This window comes from Rhamphochromis sp. 'chilingali' (genome assembly GCF_963969265.1).
Source record: "Rhamphochromis sp. 'chilingali' genome assembly, chromosome: 1".
Taxonomy (NCBI): Eukaryota; Metazoa; Chordata; class Actinopteri; order Cichliformes; family Cichlidae; genus Rhamphochromis; species Rhamphochromis sp. 'chilingali'.
This window is the reverse complement of record NC_137929.1, coordinates 38128271-38147284: the sequence shown is the minus strand read 5'-3', so window position 1 is coordinate 38147284 and position 19014 is coordinate 38128271. Positions and strand designations below refer to the sequence as shown.

At 42.6% G+C, this 19014-nt stretch overlaps 1 protein-coding gene across 2 annotated transcripts in view; it reads left to right on the top strand.

Annotated features, from left to right (window-relative positions):
- Positions 1 to 17535, top strand: part of gal3st3 (galactose-3-O-sulfotransferase 3) — a 60840-nt gene extending 43305 nt beyond the window's left edge. For both annotated transcript variants that reach the window (XM_080894439.1, XM_080894440.1), the window contains exons 2-3: positions 9966 to 10048; positions 12182 to 17535. In XM_080894439.1, coding sequence (XP_080750565.1) covers positions 9966 to 10048; positions 12182 to 13502 — 1404 coding nt within the window. In that variant the 3' untranslated portion in view covers positions 13503 to 17535. The remainder of the gene's footprint in view (positions 1 to 9965; positions 10049 to 12181) is intronic.
- The last annotated feature ends 1479 nt before the right edge of the window (positions 17536 to 19014 follow it).

Sequence of the window (19014 nt, the reverse complement as noted above, 5' to 3'; positions counted from 1 at the left end):
GGGTGGTCTGCCTCTCCCCACCGCAGGGAAAAGGGTAACACCACCTGGGTCTGGGTGCAATTCCCCCCTCCAGGGGCAAGGGTACCTAGACCCGGTTTGTAGAGTACGCTTGGGGAGTGTGATTGTGTGTACAGCGTCTCTTTATGTCTGTCTCCACGTTGGTTGAGTGTGGAGTGAGTGCATATGAGAGCATGAGGGTGGGAATGGATGTTTGTGTCTGTGTGTGCCTGTATGTCTGTGTCTATATGTCAGGTTGGGTATCAGACGCCACCTCTCTGGGGACACCTCAGGCCCTCCAAGGTTTGGAGGCCTATCTCCACCCACCACCACTTCCCCTGCCGGTGGCGGACTCCCTCAGGTGTCGGTGTGTTGGTGGTTCTTTGTGTCTGGGGGTGGGCGTCCGGGTGCACACCGGCTCACTCCTTGGCGGCCGCTTGTCGGGGCCTGGGGCCTGGGGCTCGCTCGGGCCCCTTTGGAGGTGGGGTGCCCCCGGCCTCTCGGCCTAGGGCTCGGTCACTCAGGCGCAGCTGGGGGCCGGCGGAGCTCACGGGCGCGTCACTGCAACTCCCCCTGACTTCTGCTCCGCGGCTGCTGGGCGAGCCCTCATCTGGGACTCTCCTCAGCTCTTACTGGGACAGTGGCGCGGCTGCCCCTCTGTTGGTCTTCCATGGTCTCTTGTGTTCTGGGGGCCTCTGGATGTCTGGAGTTTTGATCTCCTCCATACCCGCTTCACACCCTGGAGGACGGGGCTGTGGCCCCCCCACACTCCCTAGCAGATCATTACATGGAGAAACCTTTGGAATGCAAGCATGCTGATCCACACAGGTATGCACACATGGGTATTCACAGACGCGGACTAAAGCTTTCTTGGCTGCTGCCTCAAAGCACACTGTGCGCTGTCCATCTTGCGTGCTGCACAATATCGTTTATTACTTAGTAAATACTGATATCTATGACTAGCTAGTTTATTGTGATGGTGCTTTGTTTTCTCTATTATTATGTTGCTCTTTGTTGTTTGCTGTCTCCTCTGTTTGTTTTTGTTTGTTTGTTTGTTTGTTTTTTTTTCTCCATACAGGTGACCCAGGAGTTTGTTTTTTTTTCTCTCTCTTCCCCCCCCTTCTCACCGTCTCTTCTCCCCTTTGGTTTTCTTTCTTTCTCTCCCCCTCTCTCTCTCATTCATTCCCCCTGTCCTATTTATTAAAAAAAAAAAAAAAAAAAATGACAAAGGATGAACTGAAGCTCTGCCATCACGTAATGTCGCATACTGCTGTTTCTGATGTCATTTAGAAAAAAAAAAAAAAAAAAAAAAAAAAAAAAAATGAAAGGGTGCCTATGGACGTCTCTCCGTGTCGTTGCGTACTTTACTAGTTACGCCTGTCCAACTGCTTTTTGGTGCGAATATCCAAACTGTCAATCTCATGACAGAAAGTCATTGTATGTAAGAACAGAAATATGTCCTAAATTAGACTCCAACGTCCAACCTGAGCATATGAATGAGGAAGAACTGTATGTGAACGTGTCATGGTTGTTGTCACACAGGCTGTCTGTTTCACAACCTGCTGATCTGCTGGGATTTTTCTACACAACCATCTCTACAGTTTACAGGGAATGATGTGAAAAAGGGAAAAAATCCAGTGAGTTTTCCCCGCATTTATAAAATAGAGAAATACTTTTATCTGATGAGCAAAAACAAAAACCCCAAAAACCCATAGAAGTGTAAAAACACAGTTTTTCCAAAGTAAAATACTCATTAGTTTCCATTTGAGAAAGTGCAATAGTGTTGATAGTTTAGTGACAGTAAACCCTGTCATAGTTTTTACCTGCCTTATTGAAATCACGTTCAAAGAGTGAAAACTTGAATAAATAATCACAAGTACAGTAATGTCAGATTAAATAAGGTATGCATACAATCTAAACTAAACCTGGGCTAAAATAAAATAGCCTTTACTCTGTCTTCTGCATTTCTGTGTCTTCATGTTTAGGCTAGTTAATGATTAGGTCCAGTTGTGAGCCTTTAAATGCTGTGATAGCTGCACTGAAGAAAATCAAGCATTTCAGTGAACCTCAGTTTCAGACAGACTGTGTATATAATAAGGGAGCTTTCTACCAACATATTAAGCTGGTGTTGGTGTAATGGTGTATATTTGTCTTTGCATATTTTGGATCTCTTATTAAAGATATTCTTATTCAAGAAATCAAGCTGGTTTCTTGAACATAACATGACGAGTTCACTGTCCTCAGATGGCCTCCACAGTCACCAGATCACCAATCAATATGGACCAAAATTGTTTCCAGGACCTTGTTGAAGGTGAGACAATAAATTAAAGCAGCTTTGAAGGAAGAAGCTCGTCCAACCCAGTACGAGCAAAGTGTACCTAATGAAGTCCTGGTGACTGGTTAAGACTGTGTTACACTGTCCTGTCTGACAACAATTATGCCAGGTTGAACTCTGGCATGTTACCTTTAATGTGTTTGTGTACTTACATGTAATGGCTTTCTTTAATGAGATAGACTGTTTGGAGTTAATCGATCAGCAGGAAGCCACAGGCAAACACAGTGTGATAAAAATACAAGAAATACATGCGGTGGAGTCAAAGTCTGGAATGATGCGTGTGACTTTTATTTCTTTGAAGCATTAAAGAGCATCTAAGTGTTGTAAAAGTCCCTTTATGGTCAGAGATCATAATGTGGCATCAGTATAGATGACACGATTATAGAGTGGAGCAGCTGCTGTTGCCCTGCAGCGAGGAAACTACTTATACACGCTCATTAGGTAGAAGTCAGCTTTGCATTTGTGTGTGTGGCAAAGGTCTGCAGTGAACAGCTGTTCAAATGCGCGTGTTAGTTTGATAGTTTTTTCCTCTGCTTCTGTATCAAGCAGTGGCTGTTGAGTGTTACTGTGTGCGTTAGGTTCTCTCTCTCACCGCATGTATTATGTGTCTTCTAATCGTAATTCTCTTGTGTCGCTGCTGGATTTCTGCAGAGCCGGGCTACTCCAACGCTCACCCCTGGTTTGCACAGAGCCAAAGGAAATATAACTTTTTAAGAGTGTTTCGCTTTTTTTTTTCACTGATTCATGAAGTATTGACATTTTGGAGATATTGTGTTTTCACATAACAGCAGCGGAGATGTAAAAAGAAGACCTCTGGGAGAACAGAGGTACACTCTCCGAAAGATAGTAGAGACTGGAGGACAGAATTTGAAAAACCTGCTGGGAAAATTTAAAAGAGATGCTGTTTTCTGACTTTTCTCCATCTCAGATTGAATTGTGTTTGCAAACACAAAACGCAGCCGGAAAGAAAAACATATCCAGTGCCGGTTAGCCTGGTTTGGGTTGGCATCACTTTGAACATGGAAGTATTTCGTTGCTAGCTTTGTGTTAGCATGCTCGTTTGCTCGGAAAGTGGTGCCGTTGTGTTTGCAGCGGGAGGTAGTTGTTTCTGGCACTTTGCATATTTACACATGCTATTTCATCCTTTCTGCAGCACACACTGAGGTGAGGCAGTTGACGCAACATGTATTACGCTACAGTCATAAAAGCGGAAACAGTTTAGGGGGTAAAAGGCCACTAATCCACTGTACTCCGACTTTTTAGTTACCTCTGCCTGTCTGAGGGTCAAGCTTAGAGCAGACAACAAAAGCAGTAATGCAGAAACGTAGCATAGATTCACAATAAAATGAGTACTGCACTGATGGCACAAAGTTTGGGAGCAGATAAATTAAAAAAGACACGAATAAGCACAGTTGTCGCCTCATCGCTTGCTGGATGATTTAAAACTATTGTTCTTAGAGCTTCATTACAAACTAATATGTGTATGTATTTAACAGGCCAAATGTGAGAACCCTACTACATCTAATGTTTTAGTAAAGAGCGAACGAGAACAAAGCGTTATTGTGATTTACAAGCACGTTACATAAACTGTGTCTGCAGAGAAATATGAGTCTCTAACAAATATGTGCTTTTTACAAAGACAAAAGCACTCTATTGTAGGTATGTGAGGTGTGGTGATATGTTTCAGTAAAATTCCACCTTAGCGTCATCCTTAACACACACATGCACACATGCATGCAGCGGCTTTCTTTGACTTTTAAATGAACAGTCAAACAGAATCCAGCCATGTGTATCACAGATATGATCCATGTGTCTGTGGTAGATGCATTTACTGAGAACAAGTGTTATCAGTTCATCAGTAGCTAAGTTAGTTTCAGCTTTTTTTTTTTGGACTAAATTAAATTAGAGATACCAGAATGAAACTTAAAAACACTGAACAACAAAGGACATGAGGTTTTAGGAACGAGCAAAGCCGCCAAGTCCGGGGTAATGAGCAACAAGCTGATGCCTTCATTTTATTCACAAAACAAGCCGTACTACTACCACTGACAGGATTGGGTGTCCTCTCACTCGCTGCTTTTGTATCTGCAGCGATCGTTAGAGAAACCTAATCAGACATTTTTAATTAAAGAGGCCAGAGTGTTTGTGCCGAAGGAGGATAAAGAGGAGGAAGATGATTACGAGGTGAAGGGAGGAGGGGGTGGCAGCGGCTGAGGGTGGATGAGGGGGAGGAGGTCGAGTCTGCCTGCTGAAAGCCACTTAAATCCCTTTCTTATTAACTCACTGTGACACATGATCTTCCTCCATCCCCCTCACACACACACACACACACACACACACACACACACACACACACACACACACACACACACACACACACGCATCTACACTCACAGGGCTATAAACCTGCTCTTCTTACTTCTTACTGCTTCCTTGTGTCTTATCACGGCCTTGCATCAGCTTTGGCCTTGATGTCATTGCTCACCGAACCACGATGGATCGGTCTGTGTTTACGTGCTTCGTTCAAAACAGGTATTACGCTGACATTTTCTTATGCAAATGAGATCTACCCTTTAGGTGAAGAACCCGGGGTAACTAAATGTAATTAATCAGCCTGGAAAAGGTAACATTTCTTAGGATGGTGATGAAAAGTCTGTCTCGCTCTGCTTCATGCAGATGTAGCTGTTGTTGTTTGACTGCATGAAATGGAGCCATATAAACCATCCAGAAATCAAACCATGGAATAATCATGCTGCATTTTCTTTACGTTGGATTAGCTCAGTAGCAGCAGTAGCAACCAAAGGCATGTAGAGGCACTGTCCCAATCCATCAACTGAATCTTTATCTTTTACACCTATTACACTGAAGTGCAGACATGTCTACACACTGCGGTTCCTAGCATGGGAAAGGGTGAGCTGATTGGCTGCTCACCATGTTGTGCATTCAAAGATGCTCTTCTGCATACATGGTTGTAACTCTGTCGCCTTTCTATCAGCTTCAAGCAGCCATTCTCCCATGAAGGTACCCGTTAAAACCACGGTATGTTGAGGCCTGATGGACGTGGGTTTACAGCAGCAAGTTCTGAGTACCTGTCTACATGTTTATACATAAATGCATTGGTTTTTACTATGTATCTGGCTGATTATATATTTGTATTAAAGAGAAGTTGAACAGATGTACCTAATGAAGTGAGTTGAAGCAGCTTTTGCCGTGCTTAAAATTCCCATTGAAGCCATATTTAAACATTTACCCTCGTTCCCACTTTAGCTTTTTTAGCAGACATCACTCGGGTTCATCTGCAAATGCTGAATGCAGCCATTTTTATTCTCTGTTTCAGTAGCAATGCAGTTCATGGAGTCCCACAGCTTTTCCACTCATACTGGAAAACCTCATTAAAAACAAAAAGACTGTGTTTTTTGTGCATTCACCCCAACTCTAATATTTGTGTGCCTGAACACAGGTTTAGGAGCTTCTTTGTTTGTTGAGAAAAATGCAAAGGGATCTGAGAAATCAGTTGCTAAAGTGAAACATTTTCCACAGAGGCATGTGTCATCTTCTGTGGGTCCAAGAGTGAGTGACAGTTAGTCCCAAAGTACCGAAAGAAAACATGAGTATCTCCATCCACAGAGACTGTGTTTTATTTATTAAAGAGAAGAAAAGAACCCACTTCCACACTAAGTGCGATGAGTAGTTTTCAGACAGTCTGTGCTCAGGTGAAGTCTTGACAGTTCTTCTTTCCAGTGGAGCAGAGAACAACTTTTGCTGTAAATCAAAGAACACATAGCTGGGGAATGATAAGCGCTGCACAGAGAAACCACTTGTGGATCTAAGAAATTCATTCATTGTTCTCATACCTCTTGGATAACGTGCTATCACCTTCGGATTTTACACTGCAGCATAGGCACATTAAAGTGCTTAGAACCCATTCTAATAAACACGGGGAACCTCGGGATGATGATGATTGGTCGAATAGATTCTTTCCACTAGAAAAATAAGATGTCAGCATCATTTGTTGATGAGGTCTGATTAAAACGGAGAAATAGACTGAAAGCAAAGTCTTTATTGAATTCAAATCCAGTGGAGGAAACGAAATATCGACCGATGAAAGGAAGACTTTTGCTCACATTTGAACTCAACTAGCATAAGCTTGACCATGGAGAAACATTTTTGGGTTAAACCCTGGTTTTCATCATGAAATCTGCAACACTTAACAAACACACAGGTAAATGATGCTCAGATGATACTAAATGTGGAAGGAAAGCATCCCACACACCACCACCACTAACCTAAATCTTTGATTCAAAGCAGGATGAATCCATGGTCTCCTATTATTTACATCAAATTCTTAGCATCTGATTGTTGCAGCAGAAATTGAGACTCATCATTTTCTTATATTGTCCAATTCTGGTGAGTGTGGGCAAACTGAAGCCTCCATTTCCTGTTCCTAGCTGAGAGGAGTTGCCCCGGGCCAGTCTTATCTGCACGCCTTTGTTTTAACAAGTGGCTATTAGCATTACTGCGGGATTCATATCAGCGCAAAGCCGTCTTTCTCTGATGTCTAACATCAACGGGACACCCAGAGAGAACTGCCGTGTGATTGGCTGATTAGATATTTGCATTAACAAGCAGTTTACAGTTTATATTAACTAATTACCCTTTTAAACGATGTAAAATAACTGTATTGTTTGATTCTACTTACCAAGTTTTGATATCTGTGGATCTGGAAGTTTACCGTCTTAATGTCACGTTGCTGAGACGGAGTCTACCGTGTACAGAAAGTCTGTAATAATATTGTTTCGTCATATGAACCTATCAGCACTGTAAATATGGAAGTGTAGCGAGTGAGTCTCTCTGCTTTTGCACCACAGAGTCTTTGTAGCAAATGTGATACAAATTAATATGTAATTTCTTTATTTCAGTGAACACTGGCAACTACTTCATGGTTAAGACTTTAAATGGTTAATATCTTTGCTAAGAAAAAAAGAGGCAAAAAAGCAGATTAATTGATTCAAATATAAAGATAAACATTAGCAGCATGCCTTGTGCAGCTCTGTGGACTATTCTTTGAACCAAACTGGCAGCTCTGCCACATAAGAAATGCAGGAGATGGGACTGAAATTTGGGGTTATGAATGAGCAATTCAGTACAAAAACATAAATGAATAAGAATAGATCTAGTTGTGGTCAGATGGTTGTGTCATCAGGAGAGCAGAGGGCACAAATCAACAAATCAAACTGTGCGTCTGCACAATCTGTGTCAATTAGTGTGAGAGCACGGCTGCCTGTTTGGTATCAGAGCAGGCTTACGGCTTTGTGCATTTGTGTGCCCACACACGTGTGTTTACGCACATTCCTGCAGCCAACAGCTGTTCAAGGCTTTTAAAGCTGGGAGGAAAAAAACAACAGGAGTGAATGTCGGTATACACTCGGCTCATTCTCTCTTAATCTTCTACAAATCAACATGAGGCCAGCTGTTACTTCTTCACTGAAAGCTTAATTACTTATTGGGTACATTTGGAGATTTGACTTTGGATTCGTGACTTACTGTTCTCCAACAATTGTGCTTCCTCTGCACAAAGATCCCCCCCAAATCTTGTTTTTATTCATGAGCTGTGGGTTTTGAACAAAAGCCTGACTCTGTGCTCTATAGCTGTGTTTTTTTTCTTGTCTTTTTCCTGAAATGCGTTATTTGACAGCTTTATTGAGTATGTGCTTGCTTCTGAATTTAAAACGTGAGTTCTTGTTTAGTGAAAAAAAAGCTTTTTTAGGGGGCAGTACATTTTATTGAGATAATCTTTAACTGATCTATTAAAAAAAAGACATTAAGCCACCATTTAAATCAAATAAAACAATGTTTGTCGAAATGTATTGATTATTTCACTCCTGCATACAACATCTTCATCTGTACAGCAAACGATTAACGATCATGTTTGTTTGAGTGGGTGGCAGCAGCTCTGCCACGGTCAGTAGTTTCCCCCACTGGGACCACGGGTGCTTCAAACTGATGCACTTGTGCTCCTTCACAAACGGCATATGCAGCGTAAAATCCAGCTGCTGGGAGTAACGCGAGCTCGCGTCTCCTCTGCTGGCATCCATGCAGATCGTAACATCACAGTGTAATCAAGGAGAGAGACGTCAGCTATTGTTATGCAAGTGAGACGCTGTCGAGAGAGGCTTGGACCTCCTCCCGGGTTCCACTGCCCGTCGTAGCTTTTCAGCAGCACGGGTCGAGTGTCACGAGGAGTTTCTGCTATCCGGTTGTTCAGTGATGACGCGACGAATCCTACTTCCGGGTCTAAAGTAGTCTGCGTTTAATATGGCTTTTGTGTTGTTAACATGTTTAATGTTATGTATTTTCTTCTATTTGATCTCAAAAGGCTCCTAAAACAGTCAGTGATCACTGTTGACCTCCCTCGGCTTTTATTACCGCTAATCATTTATTTAAGCTCAGTTTTTAAAACCTTAGGATGTAACTACAGCCCAGTCCATGCAGCAGTATATGAATGACTAACCTCGTATTGTGGATGGATTATCTCAGTTGTTCTCCTGGCTGAAGTTTGGTCCTTTTACAGCATCCTGCCATGCGATTACATTTGTTTCTGACCACCGAGAACACTCACGTTAACTTTTATCGAGTGGAAAAAAAAGTTAGCTTGTTTATATTATGCTAACATAGCTGTGTCGCTAGCGGTCACGTAGCACATCATTATATACCAGCTAGCCCAACTTCAGTAACCCTACAAACGTCACTGCTGTTTAGTTTTCTGTCTTCATTTATGCTGGAAGTGATAACAGAGCTGTACGTTTGAATTTGTTTCCAAAACCCCGCAGTCAGGACATGCTATATTGTATTTAGATAGAAGCTAGCGAGCTAACTCCCTGCTAACTTCTAACTCCGTTAAATGTCATAAATTCCGTTTTCATGGATGCCTGGATGTTAAACTCAATTGTTACACCTGGTAGAGCAGAACGCTGATCATTTTATTAAAGATGAAAGACTTTAGACAGTTTTTCAACTCTCAGTAATGCCATAGTGATCGTTTGATATATGGACCCGCAGCGGAGTTTAGACCCAGACACTGCTAGTGACGTCAGACTGAACAACCGGATAGAGCGATCTCAGCGTGATGTGCTGCTTTTGTTTTTTTGCTTTCCACACGTGCGTATGTCATTTCTAACAAGACCTAATGTACGAGGCCATTTGCCCAGGGTGTCAGTAAATGTGACTGTTACAGCTGTGGAAGGTAATGAAGGTATCGTTCACTGTGTTATTAGTGAGTGACAAAAGCCAAGACGCATCCCCCTCTCCTGCTAATGGATCCCAGCAGTTATTGAATAAATCATCCTGCGTCGTGTCCGTCTCTTGCTCTTATTCGCTTTCTCGATTCCCTTTCCTTTCTCTCCTTTCGCTTTTCATTACTGCTTCCTTTCATCATTTCAGTCTCTTAACCTTCTCTTCTTTTCTTGTCCCCCAAATTCGCGTTGCCCATTTTCTCCGTCGCTCTCCCTTGAACCTGATGCTCATATTTGCTTTCTCCTTACACCTCCATCTGCTCTCGTTCCCGCCACCCTCCTGCTCTCTGTTTTTGCTTAAGTTCTCACTCGCCGTCTCTTTTTCCCTCTGCTTCCCACAGATGTGGAAGAAGAAGATATTCCTGGTCATCATTGCCATCAGTACCATCAGTCTTCTGCTGCACCATGGGGGTCACTTGACCTGGTGAGTGACCCACGATATGAAAACACATTAAATATCCGTTATTCTTCTATAAATCCATATGGTCCTTGTTACAGTGAAAAATCCTGACAGTCGTTGTGCCACACTTTTGCCTCATAGGCAAATTAATAGAGAGGGGCTTATTATTAAAGTCAAGCATAGAAACCTTGAGCGCCTAAGCACCGCCATGCTGGTCGAGGGACCAATTATAAAAGTAGAGTGCTGTAGACTTTTGACAGCCCAGCATTTTGCTCTCTTCAACTTCCTATTCTCAACGTCTTTATCGTCTCACTTCACTGAACGCTCTTGTTTCCACATCCCACCTCTTATCATTGACTCTGCAGTGAGCACTGCATTCTTTATGTTACTTTATTCAGTGATATGTACCAAACACCTCAGATTTTAGGAGAATTTAGAACTGGTATCCTGCAGTGCTTACAGCAAATGCATTAACTGCACATGTCAGCTGTTTTCCACCACATCCCAGAAGTTGAAGTGCATAATTTCAACTTTAATTTAGTGGGTTGAACAATTGCATAAAAATGTGAGGATCTAAAGCATTTCTTTTAACATAATCTCTTCATATCAGTGGGTCAAAAGAAATTGGACAAATTAAATAACTGAAAATAAGATGTTCATTTCTAATACCTGGTTGAAAACCCTTTGATGGCAAGGACAGTCTGAAGGTTTGAACTCATGGACATCACCAGGTTTCCTCCTTTTTAATGCTTTAATCCTTTTTAATGCCCGGCCTTTACTGCAGAGCAGTCTTTCAGTTGCTGTTTGCTTGTGGACCCTTCTGACCGAAGTTTAGTCTTCAACAGTGAAATGCATGCTCAGCTGGGTTAAGATCAGGTAACTGACTTGGCCATTCAAGACTATTCCACTTCATCCACATCATCAATAAATACTAGTGCCTAGTGCCACTGGCCCAAGCCAGCATACTCCCTCTGCCATGTTTTGCAGATGATGTGCTATGCTTTGGATCATGAGCCGTTCCACGCCTTCTCCATACTTTTTTCTTGGCATAATTCTGATAGATGTTGATCTTGGTTTCATCTGTCCAAAGAATATTTTTGTGCTGGCTTTCTTAGATATTTTTTTAAGCAAAGTCCAATCTAGCCTTTCTATTCTTGGGGCTTATGAGTGACTTGCACCTTGCATTGCAGTCTTTCACGCAGTGTTGTTCACTTGGTTGGCTGTTGTGAAGCTGTTTCTCTTCACCATGCAAATGATTCTACGATCATCCACCAAAGCTGTCTTCATGGACGTCCAGGTCTTTTTGCATCGCTGAGTTCACCAGTGCTTTCTTTCTTTCTTTCTTTCTTTCTTTGGATGGACCAAACTGTAGACTTTGCCACTCCTAATATCGTAGCACTTCTTCGGAAAGGCTTTTTTCTGCTTTAACAGTTTAAGGATAGCTTGTTTCACCTGCATGGAGAGCTCCTTTGACTGCATGTTGTCTGTTCACAGCAAAATCTTCCAAATGCAAGAACCGCACCTTAAATAAAGTCCAGGTCTTTTATCTGCTAAAATTGATTATGACATAACAAAGGAACTGCCCACAGCTACTGATGAAACAGCCTTTGAGTTAATTGTCCAATTATTTTTGGTCCCTTTAAAAAGAGTTTGACCGCAAAAAAAAAACTAAACTTGTGTCCTTGTCCAAATATATATGGACCTAACTGTATGTATATAGTATGAACGTCTTCATTAAAAAATGATAAACATTTGCCACCAAGATCTTTTGATAAAGTTCATGAATAATTCTGCCAATAAAAACTTAATGTACATGACACTTTGAAAAGTAATAATTCGTACTATCATCTGTGTGTTCCCTGAATGTCAGTCCACTATACAATAAAAACAGACACACTGTATATTATATCATATATTGCATTTCTGGCCTCCTCTCCTCTCGCGGCTATATCTTTCTACCTTTCCCTTCAGTCCCATTTATGGTTACTATTTTTGCCTTCCCGTTGTGTTGCTTCTGTTCTGTACAACACATTAGTTTCTTCCATTATCTGTGTGCAGCTTTGTCTCTAATGTCACCATTTTATCCAGAACAGCTGCTCTTTGTGCTGTTTAAGCTAATGCAGCTTTAAGTAAACTGTTGTTGTTTTTTGCCACCAGGACCATGGATGCCTTCCACCTCGGTTGTCCAGCCCTGCACTCTCACCCTTACTCCGGCCTGAAGCCTAAGCACAGTAACGTGGTTTTCCTGAAAACCCACAAAACAGCCAGCAGCACCATGCAGAATCTGCTCTTCCGCTTTGCAGAGCGCAACAACCTGACGGTGGCGTTACCCATACAGGCCTGCGGTCACCAGTTCTGCTACCCGCGATCCTTCACAACTCACTCTGTGCATCAGCACACGCTACCGCCAAACATCGTCACCAACCACATGCGCTTCAATAAGGCTGAGCTGAAACGACTGATGCCAAATGATACGATATACGTCACGATCCTGAGAGAGCCTGGCTCCATGTTTGAGTCCTTGTTCAGTTACTATAACCAGTACTGTCAGAGTTTCAAGAGGGTCCCTAATGGTTCACTGGAAGCTTTCTTAGATGAACCCTGGCGCTACTACAAACCAGAGGAGAACTACTCCATGTATGCACGTAACACCTTGACCTACGACTTGGGCGGAGACAAAGATCGCCCAGCGAAAGATGTCTCTTATGCAAAAGCTTTTGTAGCACAGGTGGAGCGAGTGTTCTCGCTGGTGATGATCTCTGAGTACTTTGATGAATCTCTGGTTCTACTTCGACACCTCCTTTCCTGGGATCTGGATGACATTTTGTATGTTAAGCTCAACATGCGGACGCCAAGTTCCAAGCAGGGCCTGACTGATGATCTTCGCAAAAAGATCCGTGCCTGGAATTCCTTAGATGCCCAGCTCTATGATCACTTTAACGCCTCACTGTGGCGTCAAATCTCTGCTGTGGGTCCAGCCTGTGTGGCGAGGGAGGTGCGCCTCCTTCGTGAGGCCCAGGAGAAGCTGATGAAAAGGTGTTTCGGTGAAGGCATGCCGCTTGTTCGTTCAGCTGCTGAAATCAAAAACAAGGAGCTCCGCCCCTGGCAGCCTAGCGGCAAAGTTGACATAGTCGGTTATGACCTCCCTGTAAATATTACCCAAAGCTTCTCGAGCCAGGACCAGGAGCTCTGCCTGAGGCTCATCATGCCGGAAGTCCAGTACACAAAGATGCTCCTACGTTCCCAGTTACTGCGGTACCGTCTGACCTCTCAGGCTCGGCCTCAGCAGCAGTCACACTCCTTCCAGCAGCCTGTACGCACAACCCTGCTTAGACATCCAGCCCACCGCAGCCAGCCACCAGTGCCTGCTGCTGCAACCCCTGCCTCAGGAACTGGAATCAACTCAAAGACTGCTGCAGGAACTCGAGGTCGGACAAATAAGCAAGGGACAAAACCCTCACAAACTCAGTCCTCATAGACTGGAAAACTCCTCATAGACTTGAAAATTATCCGAGTGCCCAACAAACTGCATTGTTTAACTCATCGTGACCCATGAGACTACGATTGTTGGCTGGTCTGGGGTTTTTGGGGGAATAAGGCTATCCTTGAGAAATGTCTGGGTTTATCTTGAATTAGAGTATCCCCTCTTCCTTCTATGTGTGTTTGGTTTGACATGAAAATAAATTAGGAAAAAGGGGATTGGACATACTTGGACTTGAATTTTAATCTTTCTCCTTTCCGATCCATCAGACCTTATCAGGGTGGGAAGGCACAAAAGCTGGAGGAACACTGGGAGGGAAGTTTAACCCAGCTGTACGCCTCTGCAGCCCTGACTGCAGTGGATATGAGAGGGTTTCGGATGAAAGTGGTTCTTTGAAGGAAATCTGTTTCATGCGACTGGGAGTCAATAGAGAAGTGGCGATATCGGGTCTATTGTGCAGCACAGAGTGTGCTTTGTGTGTATCACACTGGGATAGTATCATGTTACTTGTGTTTGTTCTCCGTTTCTCAAGCTCTCATTCGCTCTCTCTCTTTCCTAACATATGCCACTTAAAGTCCTTGAGGAGACATAATGACATAAAGGGATCGGCTGTCAGGCCTCCGAAGAGCCTCCTAAGAGGCCAGACAGACACTGAGATCAACTCACAACCATTAACGTGACAGCACAAAACAACTCTTCCTTCTTTGGCCTTTTTTTTCTTACTGACTCTAGAGTTGAAATCAGTGAAGGGACGGGGGGATAAAAAGGCCAGTGAGATGGAGACCTTATCCTGAGGGTAAGCCTAAAAACTGCTGGATACTCAATTTGGCCATACAAGTCCCACAGAGACTGAGCACATGTATGAAGCCTGTGTCTCGTCAGCTTTTTGACCTCCCTTTCTTCCTTCTAAGGTCCTTCTCTGCCTTCACCACCCTGTCAATACTGCTGTTGCCCTCTGGGCAGGCTCTCCATCCACCAAGAAGCACTAACATCTTTTTTTCTCCAACCCCTGGTACTTCATCGAACAGCCAGACAAGATCACACCTCACCTTGTGGAGACTCTGTTAAGGTGATGCTTCTGGATGTGGGGATTTACTGTACAGCTTGGGCGTTATTGCAATAAGATCTCCAGGCCCTTCGCCCTGAATATGAAAGGCATGGATTTAATAACCTACCAGCAACCCTGTGCCCATATACAATAATTAAACACACTGGCACAAATAAAAACATCAAACTCCTTGATGGGACAAAGACTTGAAGCCTGTGGATCGTGGCGCTTGAATATTTAATCATCTCCTCTCACAGGCCGCCTATGGCCCGGGTTCTAGGGTTACACGGCTGTACGTTGTCATTAAGGACATGTTCAACCAGGTGAAAGCTGCTCAATCCGAACCCTGAAGCACAGAAAGACAAAGGGAGAGCGTTAATGCACGATCCTTAAAGCCTCTTAAGGCAGCTGGGCCGACTGGGGTCTTAAAGAGTCTTCATTTATCTCGGCTGTGATCCATTTTTAATGCTTTCCGCTCATATTTAATGTGTCATTTATGTTCTTTTATTACTCTGGTGATCAGTAGGGTGCTGCTGAGGAAGTGAAGGAACAATATAGTTGTGTGAGAGTATGTGTTTGAGCCAAGAAATGTCTCCCGGCTCATGTCGGGGTTTTTTTTGGGTTTTTTTTTTCTTTGGCCTGCAAGATTTATTAAACTATGTATTATTTATGATCGGGACTTAAAGAGCCCCATTACTGTATTTTAACTGGTATTTTTCATGAATCACTGGATGAAAACTGCTTTTCCATCGATTTGGTGGTTCGTGGTGTGCACGGCTTACCACTTCAGGCAGCAGAGATGGAACAAGGCATGTGGAAACGGTTTAAAATATTAATTCTGTACATGTTATACATAATGCAAAACTACAACAAACTGCACATCGAACCTACTTTAGTGGCTTCAGAATTAATCTCCCATTCAGCAGAGCTAAGTACTTAACCACACTACGTGTTTGTGGTTTGAGTGTGTCAAACCACAGGTAACAATAATAATAAAATAGACACACACAGCTGCTGCTCAGAAATAAAAAGCAATGAAGCCATCAGGCAACAGACGCGAGGAGAGGATGCACGGTTCTATGAAGTAGCTGTGAGAATCTGAATGTGTGCAATGCATGATAGTTTTTATTTATTAGACATGTGAAATGTCTTCAGATATGTGTAAAAACCTTTTCAGGTTACATGCACTGTAAAACATGGGCAAACATGAAGAAGGCTGTGGTTTTGTATTTTCTTGCTCCCATGAAAAGACCAAAACCAGCAATATGTAAATTGGTCTGCCAACTTCCTGCTGTGAAAGCACACCACAACTCCCTAAAGAAGGCTCAGTACTGAGCAAAAGTCTAGAGTCACCCTTTATTTCTTTATATGTTGTTAGAAAAATGGGAAATAGGTACGACGATTTATTGAAACATATGTATACAAACATGGTAATGCAGCGCGTACAATTGTAATGAGCTTGAAAGTCGGCGTTGGTAGGACCACCTTTATTCTTCAGCACAGTCTGAACTCTCTTAGGCAGCTTTCTTGTTATTGTTTTAAGTAGTCTTCAGGAATAGTTTTCCAGGCTTCTTGGAGGACATTCAAAACATTCGCTGCTGTAATGCAGCTCCCAACCATGAAAGAGCCTTCACTGTGTTTTACAGACACCAGAACTGCTGCCACTGATTTTCAGTCTTGTGTAGTTTGGCACACCTCAACCATCTTTCCACTGAGACCATTTCTGATGAAGCTTCAGTGAACATCAGATGCATGAGCTGAAGGTCCAGATCCATCTCTCAGGTCCTGTGTCAGGTCTTTGCTGGATTCTTTCCTGTTTCTTAAGGACATGATCTTCAGATACTGTTAATCTGTTGTAGATAGCTGTTTTTGGCCTGACACGCCTTTGGTTCTCAATTTGTTCAGACACAATCCATTAAAACTGACCAGCTACAAGCACAGGACTGAAAAGCAGCAATTGTCCAAAGAAAAGCTTTGAAAGAACCTCAGAAAGCCTGGAGAACTATTGCTCTTGTATCATTTTAAAGCTATAGGAAGGAAAAGAGATGTGGATTGGCTCCAAACATTTGCACAGTACTGTACAGTAGTACAGTTTGACTCAGTGAGTGTGTTTCAGATATTTTTGGACAACAAAGGCACTGGAGACATCAAACTTGATTGATTATATGTCGTAAGAGCGATGTGTTGTTGGCTTTTTCAGTAACATACGGAGTATCAGCAGCCTTATCCTTTACCAAAGCATGGCTTCTCAAAATCTTTGGGTCCTGGGACTCCTTACAGAGGAGAATATTTTCCAAACATCCACCTCCAATCCTAACACCGGGTTAGCTAATTTGGATTAAGCATTAGATGAAAAGCTGACTGACTCACGCATGTGTTCACTAACTCAATAGTTGGCTAATAAATCCAGCTTTGCATTAGCAAGACCACTTTGACTCTTGGAGTTTCTACTGGTCCAAAATAAAGGACAATATATAGCTAATAGCATAAATTTATCTACTTAGCAATTCCTTACTTGCTAAGATGTTATTACTCCGGACCTCTGAGACGTCCTCAGATCCCACTCTGAGATCCACGGCTGTAAAGGAGCTGGCAGCTGATGCTGACTTTCATCATTTTCCCCCAAACAAACAAAAACCATGACTGTGAATGCAACTCCGAAATTGCTTAAAGCACCTGTGAATCTGCTAATATTAAACAAATGATACATTATCAAAAGTATTTGCATTAATTTTAAATATAGACCAAAAAAAATGAATGAAAATTGTTTTATGTATTTATTTATTTATTGAACTGAACCATGTTTGTTTTTCATGCTTTGCAAAAAAGGACGAAAAACCTGGTGTTAGATTTGATCTAACCGATAAAGACCGACTGACAGTTTGGAATAAAAAAAAGTAATTATCCTCATTTTTTTTCAGTGAAACTATACATTTATACATATTTCTGCAATTTTGGACACTTTGGGTCTCTACAGAGGTTTCTGATGTAGTTTTTTTCCTTTTACGTGAACTTTCAACGTATGTTTGCATCCGTTAAATAAAAAATTAAACGCGGGCATCTGCAAACGCTCTTCTTCAGATTTCTATATCTGACTGTGATTCAGATGAAGAACGTGTTTCCTGTCGACCGTTCATTTGAGAGCCTGCTCCGAGTGGCTGTAAGCGCTCTTTTGATTGTACAAGACGTTTGCTCGGCTGTTCTGCTTCGTGTCAGAGTGTTTCACTAATAGTCCTGCTGTCATGTCTAAAGTGTCGGCTATTCTTTCTTGGGTTATGCCAGAGGGGCTGTGAAAATGGTACGCTAAAAAACAAAACAAAAAAAACCTCATCATCTCCACATTAGCTGGCCCCTCTTTTCTTGTGAGGGAGAAAAGTGAAGCTGCTTTAAAAAAAAACAAAAAAACTTGAACATGAAAGCCTTGTGGGATCAGAGCAATTTTTTTGTGTGTACCTGCTGAGCTTTTATGTGTCACAGGGAAGTAAACATGAACTGCATTGTTGCCCACTGTCCTCTTTGATGTGCACATTATGTTTTGGGAGGGGGTTATCTGTGAACTGAGAAGAATGAGCAAGTTTTTTTTTTTTTTTTGTAATTCTGTGAATATTTGGAAAATGTTGGGTGGGTGATACAGCTCAGAAGACAATCAGAGCTAGGGGCCCCAAAGCTTTGTAATGATGGTTGATGAGCAGGATGAATAAAGTTTGAATGATTTCAATTCACCTGCGAGTGAGTGTCTTTTGACTCTGCCGCTTTTTCGGTGAGATTTATTCAGATATGCGGACACTTGAATTATTCTGGATATCACAGCAACACACACACACACTCTTCATCAGCGGTGAAACAACACACGGTGACAGTCGCTCAATTAAGATTCAGATACTAAACGGTTTCTATTTCCCTGAAGACTGAAACCAGACTTTTCAGGCTGCAATCAGTCTTTGGAAATTACCTCCATTTAGCACGCCCGCCTAAATGAATGAACAAATTGCTTCTCAGAAGGACAAAAACAAAATGCAGAGCGGCGTGTGTTTGATATGACTGCGATTGAAGCAATCACCATGCTGTGTCCCACTCCGCCGGCCTGTCATTATGGCCTGCTGTTGCCATGGCTTTGGCTGCTAAGAGGTGGCCCTCCGGAGTCTCGTCGCTTCTCTCGTTTTTTTCTCTAACACGGCGGCAGCCCTTCTGTTTGTTTCTCTATCATAACCTGCCATAACCTGGCCTCCAACCATGCGCATAATTACAGTAATTATGCTAACTGTAATAATAATAACATAGAATGAAATGACCACAGGAGAAATATATTTCCTTCACCACTCCATCTACTTTTTTCTAAAGCAAACTTATTGTCAGAGGATGTGCAGCGAGGGCCTATAACAGCTGTAAACAGCTGTTTAACAAATGCTCCGCTCTCTTTATGTGTCAGATGTATTTATGCCTGAGCAGCTGGGGTCTCTG